The sequence below is a fragment of the Pleuronectes platessa genome, chromosome 4, assembly GCF_947347685.1.
Source record: "Pleuronectes platessa chromosome 4, fPlePla1.1, whole genome shotgun sequence".
Taxonomy (NCBI): domain Eukaryota; kingdom Metazoa; phylum Chordata; class Actinopteri; order Pleuronectiformes; family Pleuronectidae; genus Pleuronectes; species Pleuronectes platessa.
This window is the reverse complement of record NC_070629.1, coordinates 10,662,940-10,685,595: the sequence shown is the minus strand read 5'-3', so window position 1 is coordinate 10,685,595 and position 22,656 is coordinate 10,662,940. Positions and strand designations below refer to the sequence as shown.

The following is a 22,656-nucleotide window of genomic DNA, read 5'->3' as shown; positions in this document are numbered from 1 at the left end:
TTGTTAAATGTATTTATTCACATTGACAGGGTTATAATGAAAAACAGCTAGCATTATAGACGTTATTCAAATGATTCTTTACTCAAATTTATGTTAAAGGGACATTGTTCTCTGTTGTAATCTATTTGTCTTGGGTAAAGTGAGACTGGGAAATAAGTGTATTTGTACTTGACTTGTTGCTTAAAAGTGGATTTTATTTGTCACCATTAACATCTGTCTTTAGGTCAGAGCTGCTTTCAAACATAAAACCAAGGTGTGGTCCCTCACCAGCAGCTCCATCCGGAACATCAATGTGAAGCCCTTCAACTCGGACATTGTGAGTGCTGCTGTTAGATGCTAACTTAAAAAAAAAGGAAAGCTGTTCTCTTCTTGGCGGCCGGTGTCTAACTCTCTCCTTTCCGTCTTCTCATCTAGATGAATGGAAACAAGGAGGGTGTGACGCCTACCAAGATGAACACATGGGACAAAAGCACCAACTCAGCCAATCGTATGGACCTCTCCGCCGTGTAGAGATGCAGACGGCCATCATGTCAGTGGCAGGAGAGCAACCTGAAACTCACTGGTGACAGAATGACAAACACTGGCCAGAGTACTCTCCTGCTATGTTATGCAATGAATCGTAAACTCGTTCACCTCAGAGAGAATGACATTAATGATTGAGGGGTTCTGTTCTCATTTCAAAGACAAACAGACGAGGAGGACTGTGCCTTATTATTGTCCCATAAACACACTTTCCTCCAATCAACGTAGGGATTTTTGAGGAGCAGGTCAGTAAAGTGACAGAAAGTCTAAAGATCCATGAGTGCAGTTCAGGGTCAGGTCATGGCGTCCTGCGAAGTGGAGAGTGTCGGTGTGTCTGTTGTCCGGTCCATCTGTTTTGCTATATTGCATTGATTTAATGGTTGGCCAGGGTTTATTTAAGGGAAAAGTTAAGAAACGTATTTGCTCTCTTGCCAATGTTACGGTCGATACCACATGTCATGTCTGCATGGTAAATATGACGTTACTGCCAGCAGCTATAGTTCACCCAGGTGAACACAGCTGATCTGGCACGGTCCAGCTAACAAAATCTGCCTTTTAGCATCTCTAAAGCTCAACATACCACCTTTGTTTAATCTGCACCAGAAACAATGCGTGAAAATAACACATTGTGGTGCCAGACTACACTGTAAAATCTCACAAGTTGATCTTCATAAAAAAAGATACTAATGACTTGAAAAACCGTAACAGTAACATGTACATTTAACTATTAGTCTCAAGTTATGTTAACTTTATATTTCATTGTTGATTTCACTTAATTTCGCAGTTTAATTAAAGCAAGTTACTTTGACTTTGTTAAACGTTGCGTTAACTCAGACAACTTTAGGAAACTGATTTCCTTAGATAAATAAAGTAAGCACAACAAAGAATGTTTCGTTCACAAGAATATTATTATTTTAGCAAACTCTCAGCAGGAGAGAACATTTTCTAACATCTCAAACTTTTCCATTAAATCACAGTCATATGTTTGAACATGCAATTTGTCTCACACATAACATTTTGGTGGGGTGATAGGTAAAGTATTTTCAGGGTATGGTTGGTACAAATGAAAAACCATAGACAGAAAAAAGTAAAGACATATTTTCTCTAAATAGTGTCTTAGATTTATTCATTGAGAGTAACAATATTCATTAATGAAAAACTGCAAATGGAAAACTGCTGATTTGACCTAGCACAACACAACAACAGCATAATAACAACTGATCAGTGATGAGACCCTTTGTAATTCTGATATAAATAATGTATTTATTTATTTGTGATTCTGCGTTCTTCATCATGTTTCCTGTAAAGTGTCGCAGCTCAACAATCATTATGTTCTCTTGTTAAATTCTGTGTATTCTGTGTTTTCTCTCCTGAATGCTATAATTGTTTTTGCAGTACCTCACATCCTAGCAAGGTGCGGTATGTTGTGTTATTGGAGGAGTAGTGGTTGTGTTTTGGACAATTCTGTGAACTTACGCTATTTCTTTTACCCATTTCTTATACAATTTCACATAATTTTTTTGTCAAATAAAATATGAATTTTTGTCTACAACAGAGGGACTTGATGCGGTTATTGCTTTTTGTCTTAACATACTGTGAGAATAGAGGGAGTTGGCATGTTTTTAAATGTCCTGTTGATATTACACTGTACCAACATTTAGATTCCTGAGACAGGATTTACTGTAAGTCCCTCTGTGCTCTCTTTTCATGTCAGATTTAAAGTTAAATATTTGTAGTATTTCTAAGCTTGTATATGGCCGTCAGTGATTGTTGTTTTATGGTACTATGATTTATGCTTCCAGTTATCTTTATTAAAAAAAATTGATTATGAAAAGAAATCTGTGTTGTTTTCATTGAAAGAGTTTTATGATCATGATCACACAGTGTTGTCCACTCACCAGAAAGTCGTGATCCCTGTTTGAACCCTGGCTCCTTCAGTTTCCATGCAGGTGTCCTTGGCCAAGACACTGGACCCCCAAGTTAACCCTGATCATTTTGCTGGATGTGTATTAGTTGAGAGTGATGGAAAAGAATGAATGTGTTCGTGTGAATGTAACTTGTTCTATAAAGTGCTTTGAGTGGTGGAGAGGACTGTAAAAGCACTATATAGATAGATATTGTTAAAATACACAAAGAATATAAATGCAACATTTTTGTTCTCACCCCCAGTTTTCATGAATTGAAGTAAAAGATGTAAGATTTCCTCTTATTTCTTTCAAATCAGATGATCTCTCAGGTGAAGACCCAAGATGTGGCGGGCCAGGGCTGGCGTGGTTACAAGTTGTGAGACCGGTTGGAGCCATTGGAGGTGACTTATGGAAGGGAAATGAACATTCAGTTTACAGGCAACAGCTCTGGTGGACATTCAAACAGTTTCTAACATACCAGTTGCATGCTCCAACAAGAATTGTGGCATCTGTGGCTTTTATGTTGCATTAAAGAACTGCACATTTTAGAATGGCCTTGTATTGTGACCATTGCAAATATAAGGTGCTCACCTTTGCTCTCAAATTTTAATACCAGATTTGAGAGAAAAACACTTTTTGTGTGCACACAAGAAGATTTTTTAGGTTGGTCCATCTCTCATCTATTAACATGAAGGTGTCAATCGACCTTTAGTGCAGCCAGTCACCAGGTGGTGATAAAGAAGCTTTGGCTTTACTTTGGGGAGCTGTCATGTCGTCAATCTTTATATTTAGTCTATGATGTTACAATTACATTGTGTGAATTATATCCTTACTTACGGTTTATTTTTAGAACAAAAGAATATGCATACTACAAAAGTCAATTTAAAGTTAATTTGAAGTGAGAGATATGGATATATTTATATATTTACGCTGATTCTGTGCAGCAATTGTGACTCTTATTCTGAAAATATCTGAAAGTTAGATGCTTACTATTGCTATTTGATCACCAGCCATAATGAGGTTACTCTGCTCCGCCTTATACAGCTTTTGGGAGCTAAGTTCAGGTGAAGGTGCCGATGGCTTTTGAATTAAAGGAAGAAACTTGCACTTGAGAAACAGTGAAATTTCAGCTTGAAAAACAGCAAAACTTTAGTCTGAGTGGAATAAATACTGAGAACAAATAATTCCATTTTAGAAATTTTATTCATTTTTATAAATGTTGGGATAACAGGAGCACCCTGACAAAACCCATTGCAGAACTTTAGACTTGGTAAAAGCCATGTCAGGAGTACTATCATCCACCTATTATCTCCCGAAGAAGGAAGAGATGCCTGCTCTTAAAGAGGAGAAGAAGCCAGGCTTTTTGCACAGGCGTCTTCTCAAAATGGAGATTATTGATATCTCAAGTTCTGGATCTCTTCCAAGAAGGGAAGACATTTGCATCTCTGGAGAAGGCCACTTCTTACACAACTCCTTGTAAATGTCCATGTCAAGGCTTCTTTTCGGGATGTAAGGTGAGTCAATGTCTTTGACCTCGGCCCATATTCTCTCCATCAGATGACACCTTGTGTCATCATCATTACAGGTCACCTTTGCCTTTTTATAGATTCGTGTGACGAGCTTGTCCGAGAGAACACTGACATACATTTTATATTTGACCTCTGCCTGGATCTTTTCAATCTTCTCCCTGGCCCTCCTGTCTGATGATCCTGAGTTCTCACATTCTTTGCTGACTTCTGAGGATGAAGACTGTTTCGATCTTTTACTCCCACTGCTGCTGACCACTGCTGGTGTTGACTGCTTAGATATTTTCTTCCCTCTGCTGGTGACCACTGCTGGTGTTGACTGCTTCGATCTTTTACTCCCACTGCTGGTAACTACTGCTGGTGTTGACTGCTTAGATCTTTTACTCCCACTGCTGGTGACCACTGCTAGGGTTGACTGCTTCAGTCTTTCATTTCCTCCGCTGCAGACTTCTGAGGATGAAGACTGCTTCGAACTATTACTCCCAATGCTGGTGACCACTGCTGGGGTTGACTGCTTCAGTCTTTCCTTCCCTCCGCTGCTGACTTCTGATGATGGTGGCGACTGTTGTGATCTTTTATTCCCACTGCTGGTGACCACTGCTGGTGTTGACTGCTTCAGTCTTTCCTTCCCTCTGCTGGTGACCACTGCTGGTGTTGGCTGCTTCAGTCTTTCCTTCCCTCCGCTGCTGACCACTGAGGATGAAGACTGTTTCGATCTTTTACTCACACTGCTGGTGACCACTGCTGGTGTTGACTGCTTCAGTCTTTCATTCTCTCTGCTGGTGAACTCTGATGATGGTGACGACTGCTCCGATCTTTTCTCCTCTAGGCTGTTGACCTCTAATGATGATGACTGCGATGAGTCGAAGCGACTGACACTTTGTTTGTGTGGCGGTTAACTTGGTTGTTCAGCCACCAGCTTATCAAGGACAGAAAACAAAACACCCTGGTCTGAATGTCTGCATATATGCCCCTTCTTTACTAGACCTGAACCCCTGTCTGAATTCTTGCCAGGTGCGATGTGCGAATAGATTAGATCTGAAAGCTGTTTTGTGAATACAATAACCTTTTCAGATCGAGGCTTTTCCAGTGTTTTGAATGCAGAACTTTCATTTCCACCTCCTGGCTTCTCCTTCTCCAGAAGCACAGCGTCAATGCTAGCAATCAATGACTGCATCGCCTTCCTGCTAGTGAATTTTGGATTCTCATTGAATTTTTTCGCGACCTTTGACAATATTTGGAGCGTCCCTGCTGCGGCAAAAGTCTTTATGAAAAGCCTATTGATCTTTCCCATCGCTTTACCGTTTGAGAAGTTTGTCTCTGGATATTCCTTTCCATTTGTGCTTTCCTCACTGATTGACTCAATTATTTCATCTAAAGCCAAATCAATCTCTGAAGAAAACAAGGAATTGAGAGAGAGGCTGTCATTGAACTCATTGAAGAAGTCTGTGATGTCAGTCAAACTCTCGTTGATTGTTTCCTGGACAAGCCTCTTCACACTGTCCACACTGCTTGCTGTTGAACCTCCCTCTGAGGAACTACCTGACTTGGAGCTTACTCGTGAAGAGTAGGAGCTTGAAGAAGTCCTACTAACCAGAATGGGATCGTCAGAAGGGTCCTGTTCCTCTGAGGAGATGGCCCAACTTTGCTTGACCAATTGGTTGATTCGTCCGTCTGTCTTTAACGACTCGCAGGCATAACAGATCATCTGTTGGACTTTAGCGGGGTTAATAAGGCGGGTTGGGATAGGCTTCTCAGAGCTCACACAGATGGAGCTCGCAGACAAGGTGGAGTTTGACAGTCTCCGTCACCTCCTCTACAACCAAGTCTGTGAGCTTATCCAAACTCTCAGACGTTGTTGTGCTGCCTGGTGAAAGACTGTTGTTGAGAGTGTCGCCCAGAATGGACCGAACTTTATCCTCAGACACGGGTGAACGGGGACGTCGCTTTACAATTGCATTTGAAACAGACGTCATTAAGTTCAGCAGAAGTTCTGCCAACATAAATGTTGTAGCTTCATCCGGTTTGCATGACTTCAACCTCTCCCACTGCTCTGCTGTTAGCTTCGTAAAAAAGCTTTCAAAGTACGGGCGGACAGTCTCTGCATTTATGTCCATTTGTTTAACTTTCTGAGTGAATTCCATTGTGACTATTTTTTTCGCTGTTCGAAATGTGTTTGTTCTGTTTTTGCCTGTTATTCATTTATTTATTCAAATTGATAATTAGAGTTAGTTTGTTAACAAAATAAATATATGTGGAAAATATCCTACTGTGTTTTTTATTTGTTTATTTATTAGGGCCCGAGCACCGAATGGTGAGAGGCCCTATTGAATCTGTAAGGATTTTTCTTATTATTATTTCCCTTTAGGGGGCTTTTTGAGGGTCTAGACATGCTCAAAAGGTTATGAAACTTTGCAGGAAATTCAAGGTCTACGGATATTTTAGTATTGTAGAATAATTTGAATTTGGGCGTGGCAAAATGGCTCAACAGGTTTCGCTTTGTCCGATCTTCTTAAAAATCGTAGCCTACGTGTATCATGACCAGACGCACAAAAAACTCTCAAGGGGCATTATGAAAAACGCAACAGAAAGCACGCCATTTTGAGTTTAGTGGCCATTTTGGCCATATTCCACATTTTTACTTAGATGTACTTGTCCCAGGGCTTTCATCTGATCAACTTTAAATGCAGATGAGTGTCATCACAACAAGATTGAGATGGTTACACGCCATCAAAACACGAGCATCTGTATCTCGAACATACATGGTCCAATCAAGTCCAAACTAGACGTGTAAGACAAGAGTCCCGGCCTGATGACATCTACACAGAAATTATTACTTGATATCACAGCCCCCCCTGGTGGCTACAGGAAGTGACATGTTTTATACTTTGATGAACTGCTCCTGGCTGCTTTACGATATACAGCTCAAAAGAGCTCAGTCAAGTCATTGGATCAAGGTCAGAATTGTGACTTTTCCACAAACCGTGTAAACATTGATGTGCGGCGAGGGTTTTCCTTCGCCAAACGACACGATGTTGTCATAACTCCAGTGTTCATTGTCCTATCACTGCCAAACTTCTGTCACATGATTAGAGTACAAGCCTGAACCGCTTTATGTGTCAATATTTCCTACAACGTAGCCCTAGTTATTATCATTATTGTTATTATTATTATTATTATTAGTAGTAGTAGTAGTATTAATATTATTAGTATTATATCATTATTAAGATTTGTGAACTTGGTTTAAATAGAATATTTGTGCATACAAATTTATTTCCCCAGTGTGGGTTCAGAAAAGTGACATCTTATCTTGTCTTATTTTGAACTTTATAATACTCTATGGGTCAGACACAAAATACATTAAAATAAGTTATTAGTCATGCACTCCCAAATAGAAACATAAGCCATGTTATATTTGAAATAGTTCTTTCTTCAAATAGTTTTAAGTGTATGGTAGCTACATTGAAATTTACAATCACAGTGACAGAAAAAGACACAAAAGAAAACAATTTTTGAAAGCCAAATTCTAACATTGAATAGTGACTGTACGAGGTGTCCCTGAAGGCACCATGGTCCAACAGCTGCCTGCCTGGCTGTTTGCGCATGCGCGTGTTGAGCCGTGGAGCAGATGGTAAAAAAGTGAGGAAGACTGAGGAAAGACTCATGAGGAAGACACAGGAGGAAGACGCATGTGGAACACAATAATATATGAGCTCAGCCTCTGAACACTAACAGCATTTAGCAGCTGCTGCTGTTTAAACCTGTGTCAGCTCCACAGAAGCGTCAGAGACTTTTTTTTTTATCCTTAAACAAACAGCGGCTCGATTATATTTTCCTTTCAATCATATTTTTTTATCTGTGCGCAGGTTGTTTACACTTTTTGTCTTGACGGAAACTTCGTAATGATGCAATCGATTGTCATCGATTGTGAACCTGCTCACGTCTTTTAATCAAAGAAATGGGATTAACCGGCACGAGAGACGCGTGGTGGGACTGTGCGTTTGTTGTCTTTAGAAACTCAAGCTCCTGAAGCTGCACGTGAACGCGTCTGTTTATTTTCTTGTGTTTGCGTGTGATCATTGTTCGTGATGGAGTCGGTTGGGAACTTTGAGTTCAGCAGGAAAGACCTGATTGGCCACGGTGCCTTCGCTGTTGTGTTCAAGGGAAGACACAAAGAGGTAACTTTAGTATCCCAGACAAAGTTAGGTCGGTGTGTTATTGCTGTACCTGGTTATAACAACTTTATTTCAGAAACGGAACTGGGAGGTTGCTGTGAAGTGCATTAACAAGAAGAATCTGGCCAAATCAAAGTCTCTTCTTGATAAAGAAATCAAGATATTAAAGGTGAAAACACTTTTTAATGCTTCCATGCATACTGTGTCGGCACTCTGTGCTCACTGTTTACTGCAATGTTATTTTCTCATCTCTTCCAGGAGCTCAAACATGAAAATATTGTCAGTCTGCTTGACTATCAGGTAAGAATCTCTCAGACCAGACACGTCTGCTCTAACTACATAGGAATACACATACTGTGAAGCCTCATGCTGCAGATGTTGACATGTGATCATGCTGTGCAGATACGGCTGCTGGATGTTGTAGTTTTTCGCAGAGCTGATAGGCCTAAACTGCAACAGTAGTGTTAAATGGAAGTTTTCTCTATTCTTAAAGATTACATTGGTTTATCCTAAATTTAAATGTAAATCTCTGTAATGTGTTTTACTCGTATCCCCTTAGATCATAAACTTTAAAAACAAGTCACACGTCACTCAGGTCGTTAACCGTTTGTGTGGTGAGTTTTTTTTCCTCTCACCTTACCATCACCTGCCAGACAGTCAGCCGTGGGATTACCTTTTCTGACAGATGGCAGGGTGCAGCTGGTTAAACAATGGCTTTCAGAACAGAGGCCGGTCTCCCAGCAGACACCAACAACACATCAAGGATCATGACTACAATTAGAGATGGTGCTTATTCACCTGGTATCTACACAACCTGTGCTTCTCTGTTCTCTGGTACCATGGTAATCGCCATAAGGTGTTTTTATACCGTAGTACGATAGTGATAAACGGTCAATAAGTTCCACTCCGACACTCAGCGCCTAGTAGCTTTAACTTGGTGACGCAAAAGTAGAGTCCAACTGATATGGAGTTTTGGAGGCCGATGCCGATACTGATGTAAGGGAGGAAAAAAAAATCACAGACCAATATTTACAAAATTGACAATGATTCCTAAAAAGTCATTATCAAATCCTTATGACAAAGAAATGTAATTTCAACCAAATATATATAACTTATTATCGAAGTAATTATTTAGACAATAATAACTTTTGTATAAAATGTAAAACACAAAGTCACATCCTAAACCGATACTGATATGTTTGTGAAAGGATCACACAGCCCTTACTATCTACTGGTCCAAATAGGTTTCGACTGGCTCCCCCCCTTTCCTTTCAAATCCTGTGAGGCTGACACCCTAAACTTCTCACACCCCGAATCCCCCCCCCCCCCCCCCGTCTCACCTCGCTGCTCTGTCGATATTCCCAATGCTAACACGCGAGGATCTTGTTGGGGTAAAGTTTCCGACACCTGCGTTAGCTGCTGTCAGGGAGGGAGGGGGGCCCCCAGAATTTCTAGAAGCTCTGCTGGTGACAGGTCAACTTAGAGTTTATTAAGTTTAAGCAACGACCCAATGTCACTTCTCGTGTAACGTGTGGGCACTGACATTGATTTATCATTGGTTATAAGTAATGTATTTATTATTGTTAAAGCCATTTGAATCTGCTATTTATCATTGAGTGTATGCCAGTACGCTGATCGTGTCTATTTTATGTTATTAACAGGAAATGGGAGGATGTGTGTATCTTGTCATGGAGGTGAGTTGCATTAGCAATGTATGGTGTAAATCATATTCACTATTAAATCAACAAAGTCAAAGCTTCTATAAAGACATTTCCTCTCTGTCATTTCAGTACTGCAATGGAGGCGACCTGGCTGAATACCTCCACTGTGAGTTTGCTACTTCACATAGACCTTATTATAGTCCACATGTCACCACAGTGAAAACTTTCCATTCCACCTGCGGTCCAGGCATAAAGAGGGACAGTGACACCACTCCTCAGGGTTGCAACAGAGCTGTTAGTAGTAAACACATTTGGAGCAGCTTACTGTACTGGCTGGTCAGGTGTGGCTTTTAAGAGGCTTGCCGTAGCTTTTCCTGTGTTTTGAATGAATAATAGGATTTTGCCAGTACAATGACAGAATTCAGGTTTCAGTTTGCAACAAGTCCGATCACTAATACTCAAAGGTACTTGACCCAGATAAAGTTAAAACCCTCCTCTTGACCTCGACTCAAGTTTGTTATGAAGAATGTAGGTGTAGTGTTTGAATTCTCAGATGATTCTTTTCTCAGTGGACTGCACCGCTGAAGATTGGCCCCACCTCAGGTTTCAAACCCTGTTTTAAAAAATGATGTGGCAGGGGGAGGTGTGGGATTTATTTCTTCCCGGCTAATTATGCCTCATTGGTGTAGGTGTTTCTATTGAATGGCTGATGTAGTGTGAGGGTCTGCTGCCATCATGCCAGCATCTCTTCTTCTGTTGATTGGCCCATTCTGTGCCTCTGCTAAGACGACACATCCAGTTATTTGCAGCACAACACACAGTCACACTTGGCAAGGCTCACGGAGCACCCGAATGACCTCACCCATCTGTCAGCCACTTATCCCGTGTGCTCCGGTGGAAAAACACTGCTGCCACAAACACGGGGCGTATGAGGGAGGAGAGGGTCGCCAGCATGTCACACAGCGAAGACATGTTTTTCCAAATGAAGCCTCATCATAAACAGACTTCTCTTCCAAGAAGGCCGACGCAGTAGTTAGAGGTGTCCTCCTCAGATCACATGCTCATTCATAGAATTGGTTTTGTGTATCACATTGAGAACGTCTTCGGTAATATCTATGTAAGACATTCACTCACGCTCCTCAGAGAATCAGGTTAACACAAGTAAAGTGAGAGTGACTGAACAAATCAATTAAATCTTGTTTTTAAAATCAAAGGCTGCAACTAACAAACATTTTTATTATTATGAACCTAAATAATAATTTGAACTCATTATTTTATTTATTATTATGATTTTGATCAAATAAAAATATATAAAAAATAAAATAAAAAAATATGTAGTTTAATTACTTTATATAAAAAAACACACAGCTGAGATGCAAAAATTGGCAAAAATCTTAATACATCATAACTAATTGGTTCCCTTTTATGCTGATGGAATTACCAGTTACCAAAATAAATAATTCAACACTACTTAACACTTTGTTTACATTTAGCTGTTGTAACTTTTGATGAGCATATGTCATTATTTGTTTATTCTATTGATGACTATATAATAATGTATTTAGTTAGATAATAGCATTTATACATTGTTTTTTAATATGATAGTAGGTAGCAATATAATAATCCTTCTATATACTGCCATGCTGACTGTTCTTATGCATTTCATCCCTGTGATCCACAGCCAAGGGCACGTTGAGTGAAGACACCATACGCGTGTTCCTGCAGCAGATCGCTCAGGCCATGAATACCCTGCAGAGCAAAGACATCCTCCACAGAGACCTCAAGCCCCAGAACATCTTACTCTGCCACCCAGAGGGCCGCAGGTCCAGCTCCATCAACATTAAGATAGGTAATGACATCACAGCACGTATCAATGCACACAAATGCACAGAGATACTACTCTCCATCCCTCACTTCATGTCTTTCACCCTTCAGCTGACTTTGGGTTTGCACGTCACCTCCAAACCAACACTATGGCAGCCACTCTGTGTGGCTCCCCCATGTACATGGTGCGTATTAAAGCTCTCGCACCCTGGTGTCCTGGCCAACACAGTGTTAGGTCACCATGTCTCTTACTTGTGAGCTCTTTGTTTTTCTGGACCCAGGCTCCTGAGGTCATCATGTCCCAGAACTACGATGCCAAAGCGGATTTGTGGAGCATAGGTACCATTGTGTACCAGTGTCTGACTGGAAAGGCACCATTTCATGTGAGTGGCACTGAAAACCAATACATGCAGCATCAATCATTTTAGGTGTTTATGTAAATAGGTGTTTGCTGAGGCTCCTCACATAATTACAAATGCTCAATTAGTTGTTTTGCTTTAGTTTTTAGAGAGGGCCGACTCATTGTTGTGAAGACAACACCTGACATGATACATCCCTTTCACAACACAGAGAAACAACATGATCCTCAAAACCACCTGCCTGCTGGATGTCACTCTCCCACATATCCAGTGTTGTTCATTGGAAAGTGTTGGAACAGCTTGACTACTTATTAGGAAAGAGCCTTGTTTACAGACTGGGGCATGCGGAAATGGCTGTGAGCCATTTCACTGAACCAAGAGTAAATATTGTTTCGCAATACTGGGTATTAGTTTCTGCTATTCATGTGGCTGCTTAGATGAAACTGTTGAACTGTTTTATGCAGATTGTCTGAGCCATGATTTATTTATTTTTTCTTCTTCCTTTTTTTTAACAGTTAAATTCCTTCTATTCCCATGTATTTGCAGTTAAAGACGGAAATAGGGTTATTGTTTACCTGTTGAGGTTATTTATGTTGCATTTCCTTGAATGTGTTTCCCTGAGAATGACTTCTATTTCTGCCAGACAGGTTAGTGAGTTGAGATTAGTCTAAAGGTCAGAGTGAGGCTAGATGGGGATGATGTTGATGATGATGTTTACTGAGCTGGCTTTCACTGGCATATCCCAGCATTCCACATTGTTTGATCATCAAACACCCACATGTTATTTCTGTTCAGATCCTATACACTTTGGCACGAAACATTTATTTTATATTTGTTAATGATGCAGGCAAGTAGAGAGACAAACATTTCACTTTCATTTATTTATCGATTAAAATTACTGTTTGTGAAGGTGCTTTAATTTGCATATGTTTAAAAGTTCAACTCATCTTTTGTGTGTGTCTGTACGTGTATAGGCAAGCACACCACAGGAGCTCCGTCTTTTTTACGAAACCAACAGGACCTTGTTACCCAGGTGAGTGCACCCACCAACCCACAGCATAATTGATGTACGTACACAATAGAGCCCAACTGGAGTTAGAGTAAAACACTTCTGATGCCGATACATACACATCATTGAGAAAGATTCTAAAGATGTTGTTATCAAAAGAAAATGAATTAACCTTAAACTTTATCATAAACTGGGATGGCAAATACCTCCACCATGGCCCAACAGTCCCCTTGTGAAACTACATTTCAATTCACGATTTGATTTTTATTTGGATCTGCATCACATTTCACACACTCTTACATATCAGTCCCCTAAACATGCTTGATTTTTTCTTGATTTAATGAAAACATAACACACTGCATCCTTCTACCAAGTTCCATGTCAATCTGCCCAGTAGTTTTTGCGTAATCCTGCAGCTGACAGACAGACAAACCAAGGCAGACGAGAACAGAAACTCCATGTAACATATAAATGCACATATTTTCTACATTGTTTATTTTATAAACTAAAAGTTTTTTTATATCGGCAAACGTAAACACAGAAACTGATTTGTTTATATCGGTGACTTTATATCGGCCAACAGATATGTCAGTCAGGCTCTAATGCTCAATACACTCAGGAAGAGGAGTGTAAACAGGCTTTACAGGGACACCTGCTCAGTTGACTGATGTTAATGATGTTCACATGCACAGGGATAGTTTGCAAAGCATAGGCTTACACACTAACCCTAACCCTACTGTATATAAATCCATACCATTACCAAAGATAGTCCCACTGTGGAAGGCAGTGATACAGACCCTCAACAGGAACGATCTGAATGTGGTGTCCTAACCCTAACCCTAACCCTACCTATGGTATCTATGTGTACAGTTTATGAGGAGTTCATTTGTAATGTGAACTACCTCTGTTGTGATGTTAATAAATACAAGTTACATCAGTTAACTTGACTATTTACAGTCATTATCAACACTGGAGCTCTGATGCTTATGAGCTGAGAATGGAGAGTGTTCAAAGAGATTCATGGATTATTTGTCACTGTTTTCATGGTGCACTTTATCAGCCTGTGGATGGCTCGGAGCCATGCTTATCTTCTGCAGTGATAAAGCCGGGTGATAAGTCGGACCCTGCCTGTGTGAGCAGACATGGTTTGTTGTTCATTCTATATATAACCTGCTCCGAGCTGCCAGTTTGTGGCTTGCACGGCTATCATTTTCCACATGACCCACATAGCTCAACCCAGGGACACACACCCACTCACTGTCTCTGCCGACTCGGAGTGTCATGCTGCCCTGAGGTTTGCACTGAAACCATAAATTAAATTAACAATTCACATTTTTATAGCTCACTCTGAGCTTCTGAAAAACCACTGACCTAAATATCATTTCTTTTAAAACCAGATGTATCCGCGACAAAATCACAAAAACACACTGAAGCAGCAAGTTGAAAATATCCGTATCTAGGAAACACATACTGTGCGTCACACTGTGTAAAGACTCTCATACATCTTGGACATGTTTGTTCTTCAGTGTTTAGATTTTTCCAGTATTTATTTTAATAACAGTGTTATTAATCGAAATGGGAAACCTTTGTATTTTCCCAGCATCCCAAAGGAGACCTCTCGTCACCTAAGACACCTCCTGTTGGGACTCTTGAAGAGGAACCACAAAGAGCGAATCAGCTTTGGTAAGTCCCTGCCTTCTCAAATTCAGAACCCTGTTTCATCATTTGATTTATAAAGCTTCTTTTACATAAACATGTGCTCTACATGTGCAGATGAGTTTTTCCACCATCCTTTTCTGGAGACGAGCTCCTCCTCAAAGAAATGTATGTACTATTTTCTGGTTTATTTAAGTATCTATCTATGTATAAACATAGGTGCTATAGCCAGTCTCCTAACACAACAACTTATTTTGACAGGTTCGCCTGCTCCCATGTTCTCCTACCCCCTCTCAGGCCTGGGCAGCTCTTCAAGCAGCTCCTCCACGTCCCAAATGGCCTCACCTCAAGTACATACTGCTTTCTCTTGTGGACTGATAGAAAAGAAACAACTTGGGTAAAGATGTGACTTTCTCAGAGTTAAACCTGATCAAACATTCCTTTTTTCTTATGTGCTCTTAGCATTCCGATGGAGAGATCCAACAGCTCAAGCCTAAAGCGAGTTACTCCCCTACACAAAACACAGCTGACTTCCTCCTGCCGAAAGAAACAGCCAATCAGGACAGTCAGACCACCTCGTCATACACAGAGGACTACGTCCTGGTGCCTGACCAGTTTCCCAGTACGTTCTCTTACCCTAACTGTATAGTCAACTGTTATTCTTATTACACCAATGTTTTCTTTACAACAATTTTGACTGTCTGTTTCACTGCTTGTAGGTGAGTACCCATGTGAACTGGAAAGTTGCCTTATATACAGTGGGTGAGTTGCACATAAACAACATAGTAGAACTATTGAACTTCTAGATGTATTAATATAAACTGATATATATATATATATATAAAAATAATTATGCCTGATATATCCCACAGATTTACTAGAGCAAACACATTATTTAACATTCTCTCCAGGAGCCCAGTCGGAGCTGAGCGAGGGCCCAGGCCTGCAGGAAAGACTCCTCTCCACCCCCCCTCTAGGCCTGTTGGGTAAGAGAATCACTCAGTTTATGTATTCAATGTTCTTTATGATCGATGATGCTTTAATAACATGTGAATTTGCTCTTACTCATTTCCACTACTGTTTTCCCTGGACTCTCTCTTTCATCCACATAGCAAGCCTGTTGAATTGGTGGGCCGTAAGTGCAGCGACTCTGTGCCCATTCCCGTCCCAACACAGATCCTGAACTACCAGCGCATGGAGCAGAACCTGCAGCCTGTTGCCCTCCATGACTCCAGCAGGCATGTTCAGTACAGCCTCTTAGCCGATTTACCTCTGCACCTACTCCACCTCAGTGTCTTAGCAGCTCTCTTCTGCCTTCGTCTAACTATACATCTCATATCATCCAGGGTCACACCGTCCAGTGCAGGCAGCAGCGGTGAAAGCTGTGAACAGTTTGGAGGCCGTAGAGCGGCTGGTACAGGATTTGGCGTTAACTCCCCAAGACTGGCAACAGGAGTAGCTCACCCTCAACAGGGCTCCCCTCTAGGTAGGCATCTTAGGTGTTGTTGAACCTGTCTGGGGCTGGACTTTTACAGACAAGTGAACTAGTTGATCTCAACTTATCTGTGACCTCAAGTCAGCTGCTGACGTCATTAGCAATTAATCAATCTAAATTACATCACATATTCGATTCTGAAGTTGTGTAATCTCGGATCTACAGAACGTTTATTTTACCGCAACTGTGGTGGTCACACTTCTGCAGCCCGACACACTCCATAAGAATTTGTCAATGTGGTGTCAATTGCTGCTTCTTGGGCGTTAACAAAAAACTCCACCACCTGATTTATGTCTTGTCTATTACATTCCCAGAGTAGTTTTGTGTTTGTATTTGATTGATTTTTCTGTGTATCCACATTCACTCTGCCTGACTCATCTTCTTTTATTGAGGCCTTTTGATAATAACCAGTGAACATGCCTACGCTTGATTCATTCAGCATCAGTGTTATTGTTTTTCAGAGCGGTAACACTCTTTTGGCACAATTCATTTTTTATGCTAACAATTTAATATCTCCAACACTCTGTATTCTAGTGGGAACCACCCCAAAGAGCTCAGAGCCGACTCTCCCACTCAGCACGAGGACTGGACAGTTCACTGGCTCACCTGGCGCCTTTGCTCCCAAGGTCAACCTCTAAAACATTGATATTATAATTATTCATATTATTTATTCGTTGTTGTTGTTGTTAGTATTATTATTACAGATTAAAAGTGTTATAACCTATAACCTACACTCCATCATGTCACGCACACTAGTTTCATTTCACGTTTCTTGAGAATCGAAAAACTGAATGGTGATTTATTCTTTATACTTTGTATAAGGGCTTGTATAACTTCAATTGTATTGTACCTTTAAATTTAAACAAGGTTTACAAAGTGCCTTGACAGAAAAGGCAGCAACATGATACTCAGGGGCACCGGCAAAAATGCATTCACACTGAAAAAAAACACATTTAATAGATAAAAGCAATAAGAGGCCAGCATCACGTAACGCAGCCACTACAAATATATTATGAACAGTAACGACGAAAACAAAGAAGATGACATTACATAAAAGTAAATAAAAACATACCAAAAGCTTGTTCTTAAATCAAACATCAACTAACCATACATGTTTCTGATTAAATTATGTATCTGAACTATTGCTTTTGATCAGCAGGTTCAGTCGAGACTACTAGACAGGATCAGGACGGTCCCAGACCTTCAGTCATTCGACCCATCTGCTGCTCCTCAGACCAAACACAGCAGGAAATCTACCAATAAAAACTACCCATTTAAAAGGTGAGAACATTATAATATAATATATATAATATAATATATATAGACAAACAATTATTGATGTAAGATGTATAATAAAATCCTGCAAAAAAAAAAAAAATTAGATGGAAGGTAATGGGAATTTGTTTGTGTAAATAATCCACATATAAGTGAGACCATCATGCCACCTGGCACCTAGAGATGTCACATATACTGAATGGTGTCTGATCAATTATTAAATGCTCATGATGGTGTCTCTGGTTGTATTGAATGTCCAGAGCCCTGAGCACAGGCAGGCTGTCAGATCTGCTGCTGAAGGCGGCGTTCGGAGCTGAGGAGGAAAGTGACGAGAGCCTCAACAGTGAGAAGAGCATGGAAACAACAGGTACCATTGCAAAGTAAAATACAAAGAGACCAGCGCTGTTTCTTCTGATAGTGTTTGTCTTTGTTCGCCAGTAAATTATTAATACAGCTACATGTAGTCTTGTAAGTTCTGAAGTCATGCACAGGGAAGGCTCCCATTGACAATGAAATCAATACATAGTGTGAATTAACTATCATAGTTGTATCAGTAAGGTGTTAATATGCAGTAGTTACAAAGCCCCTATTTTAAAAGGATAATTCACCCTCCCTTTAAGGAACCCCCTGCTATGAACATGGTATTTACTTGGCGGAAGTTCAACTGGACTACATCTTTAAGGAGGTCTTGACCATTTGACTTTTTAAACTGTTTGTTTTTTTTGTTCCTACAGCTCCACCTACTGGTTATAATATAGGATTTCAATGCTCCGACAGCCCACCTATTGCAGTCTTCACTATCGGTTCTCCATCCAAAGGAAACACTCCTCCTGATACCAGGATGTCAAAGATACTCTCAGGTTGGTGCCCTAACTACCTGAATATTGACCAAATATTGAGGTGACTGATTGTGTTGTAGGAGGTTTTGAGAAGTTACTTAATTAAGTATTTTACAGTTATGAGTGATCCAATGAGGCTGTGGTTTTATTAAGTACGTTTCTCTTTAGTTTGAGTTCATTTAGACCACTTGTGAAAATCAATGAGGTGTAATGATGACATTTTTACGTCTCAAGCACAACACAAGCACTGAGTTTCTTTGTTAACTTGAAGATTGGTCAGGTAAAAGAAAAGCAGATTTTGTAGATATAAGTTACAGTCTGTTGTTCTAAAGAACTCTAAAGAAAAATGTTGAAAAACAATTTTAGGTAATTATTATAGTCCTCAAATGTGCCATCTGTTACTCCTGTAATGACTTCAGCTGTAAACCTGTATTTGTCTTAAACGCAGGTTCTCCCTCCTACATCAACTCAGCCTGGCTTCTTAACAGTCGCCTTCTCCAGGGAGAAGGTCGTAGAAACAGTGAGAGTGAAGCGATGGACGCTTCTCCACACAGCAGTCTGCTCTTTCACCCTCCAGAGCTCGCAGAAGATACGCTAATGGAGGTACAAACTAAACCCTCTGATGAAGCTGGCATTACGTTCATTTGCAGATGGACATAAAATAATAAAATTTAGATCACACTTAAAAAGATTCCATACTAACAAAGTTTGGTTCTTTTCACAGCAGGCTCACACAGATGCCCTCAGTGACCTGCGCTTCACCTGGGCTTTTGCCCACTGTGTCATGGAACTGGCTTCAACTAAAGACCCAGGGCTGGATGTCGTCAGCAGTTCTGATGTTTCCTTTCTGGAGCAGAGCCTGATCACAGATCAGATCAGCCTTTTGAGCAGAGAATGGAGGTGAGAGCCATGAAGCTTTAAGCATTTCATCAACATGTATGGCAGCTTGCTTCCTCTACAAGTCTTCAGGGAAATGACTTTCGTTTCTTGTGTGCATATTCCAGCTATGCCGAGCAGTTAGTATTGTACATGAAAGCTGAAGAGTTTTTGTCATCAGCACTGCACACAGCCAAAGAGAATATCAAACAGGACCGACTCCTTCCCTCTGCTACAGTCAAACAAGGTGAGACCAGTGATCATCAATCACTCCTTTTGTATCGGTTCTGTTTAACGCTCATAGTTTTTACTCACTCGAGACAGAGAACAAAACTTTTAGAAAAACAAAAAAATTCAGAGCATCTACAAATGCCATGAGTGTCTTGATCTATCCAGGTATTTCTGGTGTTGTAGTCATTGAGAATAGTTTTGCTTCCTGACCAGGATGAGTTGATATTTATTGAAATATTAAAGTGTCTCTGCATTCTCGATTTCCTTTGTACAGTGATCCGGAAGCTGAATGCTTCCTATAAGAGCTGTGTGACTTCCTGTCGCTGCCTCAGTGATCGCCTGCAGACTTTCTTGCTCGACAAACAGAAGCTCATGGACCGTTTCAACGGCCTCACAGCAGAGAAGCTCATCTACAGCCACACTGTGCACATGGTGAGCTCACCTTACTGAAGTACATGTTGATGTTCACTCCAAATCAGTTTAGATCAAGTATACTGTGTATTCAGCATGTATCTTTATCTTAGATATAATGTGTGTGTTTTATTGCATTCAGGTGCAGTCTGCTGCTTTAGATGAGATGTTCCATTATGGCACAGCTTCAACCCAGCGTTACCAAAAAGCCCTTCTGCTGATGGAGGGTCTGTCCCGAAGCGTCACAGAGCAAAAGGACCTGGACAGCATAGATAAATGTATGTGGCAGCCTAACCTGCTTGAAAATATACCTGTCTCCTTGCACTGTGTACCCTGTACAACACTACGCTCCATATACTGGAACACTTACTCCACATCATATGTGATATGCGTTAATATAAACCATATTGATACTATATATCATTTTATACAATAATACTGTCTTTTGCACACTCTGTCTACATATTCTTACACTCATAGTATATTATATTATCTATTGTATCGCCAAATACTTATATTTATACCCGTACTATATATCATATATTATATCATACTCTTTGTATATTCTTTGTATATATAAGTCTATATACACATATTTATACATGTGTACATGTTATTATTTTTATTATTATTATATTTACTATTATTATTATATATACTGTTGCTGCCATTATTACTATATACTGCTATTATATTGGTATAATTACTATCGTATATAAATATATATTATGTTATATTATATACTATATATACTGTACTATTTTTTTATATATTGTCTAACAATAACATTACCATCATATCATCACTACTATTACCATCATCTGCCACTGCACCTTATCTACCTATTTATCTTGTGTTTCTGTTTTTTATTCTTTCTACCTCAATATATTTTTTTTTATTCTATTGTATTGTATTTTATTGTATTCAAATGTACCGGCTGCTATGACGACTTAATTTCCCTTCGGGGATGAATAAAGTAATCTATCTATCTATGAAAAGGTTTGCCTTGTCAACTCACCCACGTCTTGGCAAAGTGTTATTCTAATCCGAGTTGTTCTTTCTCCCTGTGTTGTTTGCAGGTAAACAGTGTATTGAACGACGCCTTTCTGCTCTTCAGACTTAACAGTATGCACGAGCTCTACACCCGCACTCACAGCTACTGGATTATCTTCATTCATCCATTACCTGCGATGTAGATGAATCCTCCTGGACTGTCAGTACACACAAGCACTTTGATCTTTCTTAGGGGAAGCGACCACTGGAGCATCTGCTCTAATCCCAACACCCACTCTGTGAACTTCTCATAAATGCACAGAAAAGACTGGAGGTCCTGTTTTTTACACATTTGAGTGTAAATTGATTGTTTGATTTTGATAAGGTAATTTTTGTCAGTCGTTGATGTGTTACATGCTGTTCATTTATATATTTGTGGGTTGTTTTGTGTTTTGCACATGGAAGTATCGGAGGAAATAATAACTGATTTTAAATGAGTTGTACTTGAAACACGGTGACAGGGTGGTCCTGTGATTAGCGCTGTTGCCTCACTACAAGTGAGGCCGGGTTCTTCAGCTGCCTCCCACGATCCAAAAACATGCAAGTTGGATTAACGGAAGACTTTAAAATGCCCACAGATGTGAATCGGAGCATAAATGGACGTTTTTCTCTGTCTATCGGCCCTTGGATAGACTTGTGCCCTGTGTAGGGTGAACCGGCATTTCGCCCAATGTCGGGTGGCATTGGCTCCAGTCACCATGCAACGCTCTAAGGATAAGCAGTGTAGATAAAGGATGGACGTACTTGAAACACCGATTGATAAGTCTTTTTTGTACTTGAGGCATTTGCGTTATTTGTACAGTAGCAGTTCATCGGCAAACAGGAGTCAATATTCTGGATGAGATGACCACATATTGCCAATGTGTAGCAACATAAATCTGTGCTTGCTTTTTGTACATTTTTCATCACAGCAAATTAGTGGCTGTAAATCATACTTGTCTAACACTCATATAGACAGTGGCAATAAGTGAGATTTTCACTTTATAATAACCGGTTCAATGATTCTCAGATGATTATGTACATGGTCATTACATTTACTACAGGCCACATATTTTTGGTTATTCTGCTGTTTGAGTGTATGTGTGAACGTTTTTACTTTCTTTCAGTTGTGCTACTTCTGATTTTAGAGGTATGAGTTTTAATGAATATAAAAAGTTGATTGTGGATTAATTTGTACTTGATTTCTGCCTGATACACTATATTGTTTATTACAATCACACACTCAATATTTTGTGAAAATATTGGTGTTAAAATGGAAGTTTGTTAGAATTTCAAATTTCAAATTGCCTTTTCTACTTTTGTTTGATGACAACCAGTCAAACTTGCCAAAATGAGTTGTTACATACTGTGTTGACAATAAATATTTGTTGTTAAAGCGATGGGCAAGTCTGTTTCAGTGTGCTTTATTAATCAGTGTGTCCCCAGTTTAATATATTATCTGACTATTATATGACCATATCATTACACCTCATAATGAATCCCATCCTCCAAATAATTAGTTAAATGAATACATTTTTTTTATTGTTACAACGTTTTGTTACATTAACAGCAGGTTAAAAACTGCTAATGCATTCTTAGAGATTTGTATTTTATTAAAGTTGATCAATTTAATCCCACTTTCTTTTCATTTATTTAATTCATAACAATATTATAGTTTTTCATCCATTTATCAATGTAAAGTATGTATTTATTATTATTACTGTTATTTGCAGTAGGAATACAACATAGGAAACACAACCCTTTCAGTCGAAGCTACATTCTAATCGGAAATTACATAATCAAAACGAATCAGGTTGCAGATTTTATTCACGTCATCGTTTCGTAGTGTCCCTGCTTC

The 22,656-nt window shown here is 39.7% G+C and overlaps 2 protein-coding genes across 4 annotated transcripts in view; both read left to right on the top strand.

Moving 5' to 3' along the window:
• The window catches only part of adgrd1 (adhesion G protein-coupled receptor D1), a 29,632-nt gene extending 27,272 nt beyond the window's left edge, over positions 1-2,360 (top strand). Inside the window, exons 24-25 of the mRNA XM_053420053.1 lie at positions 224-316; positions 415-2,360. Of these exons, the coding sequence (XP_053276028.1) occupies positions 224-316; positions 415-510 (189 nt within the window). The 3' untranslated portion in view covers positions 511-2,360. The remainder of the gene's footprint in view (positions 1-223; positions 317-414) is intronic.
• Positions 2,361-7,578: 5,218 nt separating this feature from the next.
• On the top strand, positions 7,579-22,198 carry ulk1a (unc-51 like autophagy activating kinase 1a). Of its 3 annotated transcripts, none has more exons than XM_053421563.1 (27): positions 7,579-8,133; positions 8,207-8,299; positions 8,389-8,430; positions 9,792-9,824; positions 9,921-9,957; positions 11,473-11,640; positions 11,727-11,800; positions 11,897-11,998; positions 12,949-13,007; positions 14,584-14,666; positions 14,757-14,807; positions 14,901-14,989; positions 15,102-15,261; positions 15,359-15,401; positions 15,551-15,625; positions 15,752-15,877; positions 15,986-16,125; positions 16,669-16,760; positions 17,294-17,415; positions 17,670-17,776; positions 18,144-18,269; positions 18,697-18,851; positions 18,973-19,148; positions 19,253-19,371; positions 19,630-19,787; positions 19,909-20,044; positions 20,846-22,198. In XM_053421563.1, exons 1-27 carry the CDS (start codon positions 8,044-8,046, stop codon positions 20,887-20,889), a joined length of 2,700 nt encoding a protein of 899 aa, XP_053277538.1. In that variant the 5' UTR covers positions 7,579-8,043; the 3' UTR covers positions 20,890-22,198. The 3 variants fall into 3 exon arrangements, with proteins under 3 accessions (XP_053277538.1, XP_053277539.1, XP_053277537.1); XM_053421564.1 differs by having other exon boundaries at positions 17,291-17,415; positions 18,976-19,148; XM_053421562.1 differs by having other exon boundaries at positions 17,291-17,415.
• Positions 22,199-22,656: the final 458 nt, after the last annotated feature.

Excerpts from the sequence above, each read along its gene's own strand:
- ulk1a (XM_053421562.1), top strand. The coding sequence starts at position 8,044 with ATGGAGTCGGTTGGGAACTTTGAGTTCAGCAGGAAAGACCTGATTGGC. Across the intron at positions 18,270-18,696 it reads GATGTCAAAGATACTCTCAG|GTTCTCCCTCCTACATCAAC; the intron begins GTTGGTGCCCTA and ends TCTTAAACGCAG. Across the intron at positions 19,149-19,252 it reads CTTTTGAGCAGAGAATGGAG|CTATGCCGAGCAGTTAGTAT; the intron begins GTGAGAGCCATG and ends TGCATATTCCAG.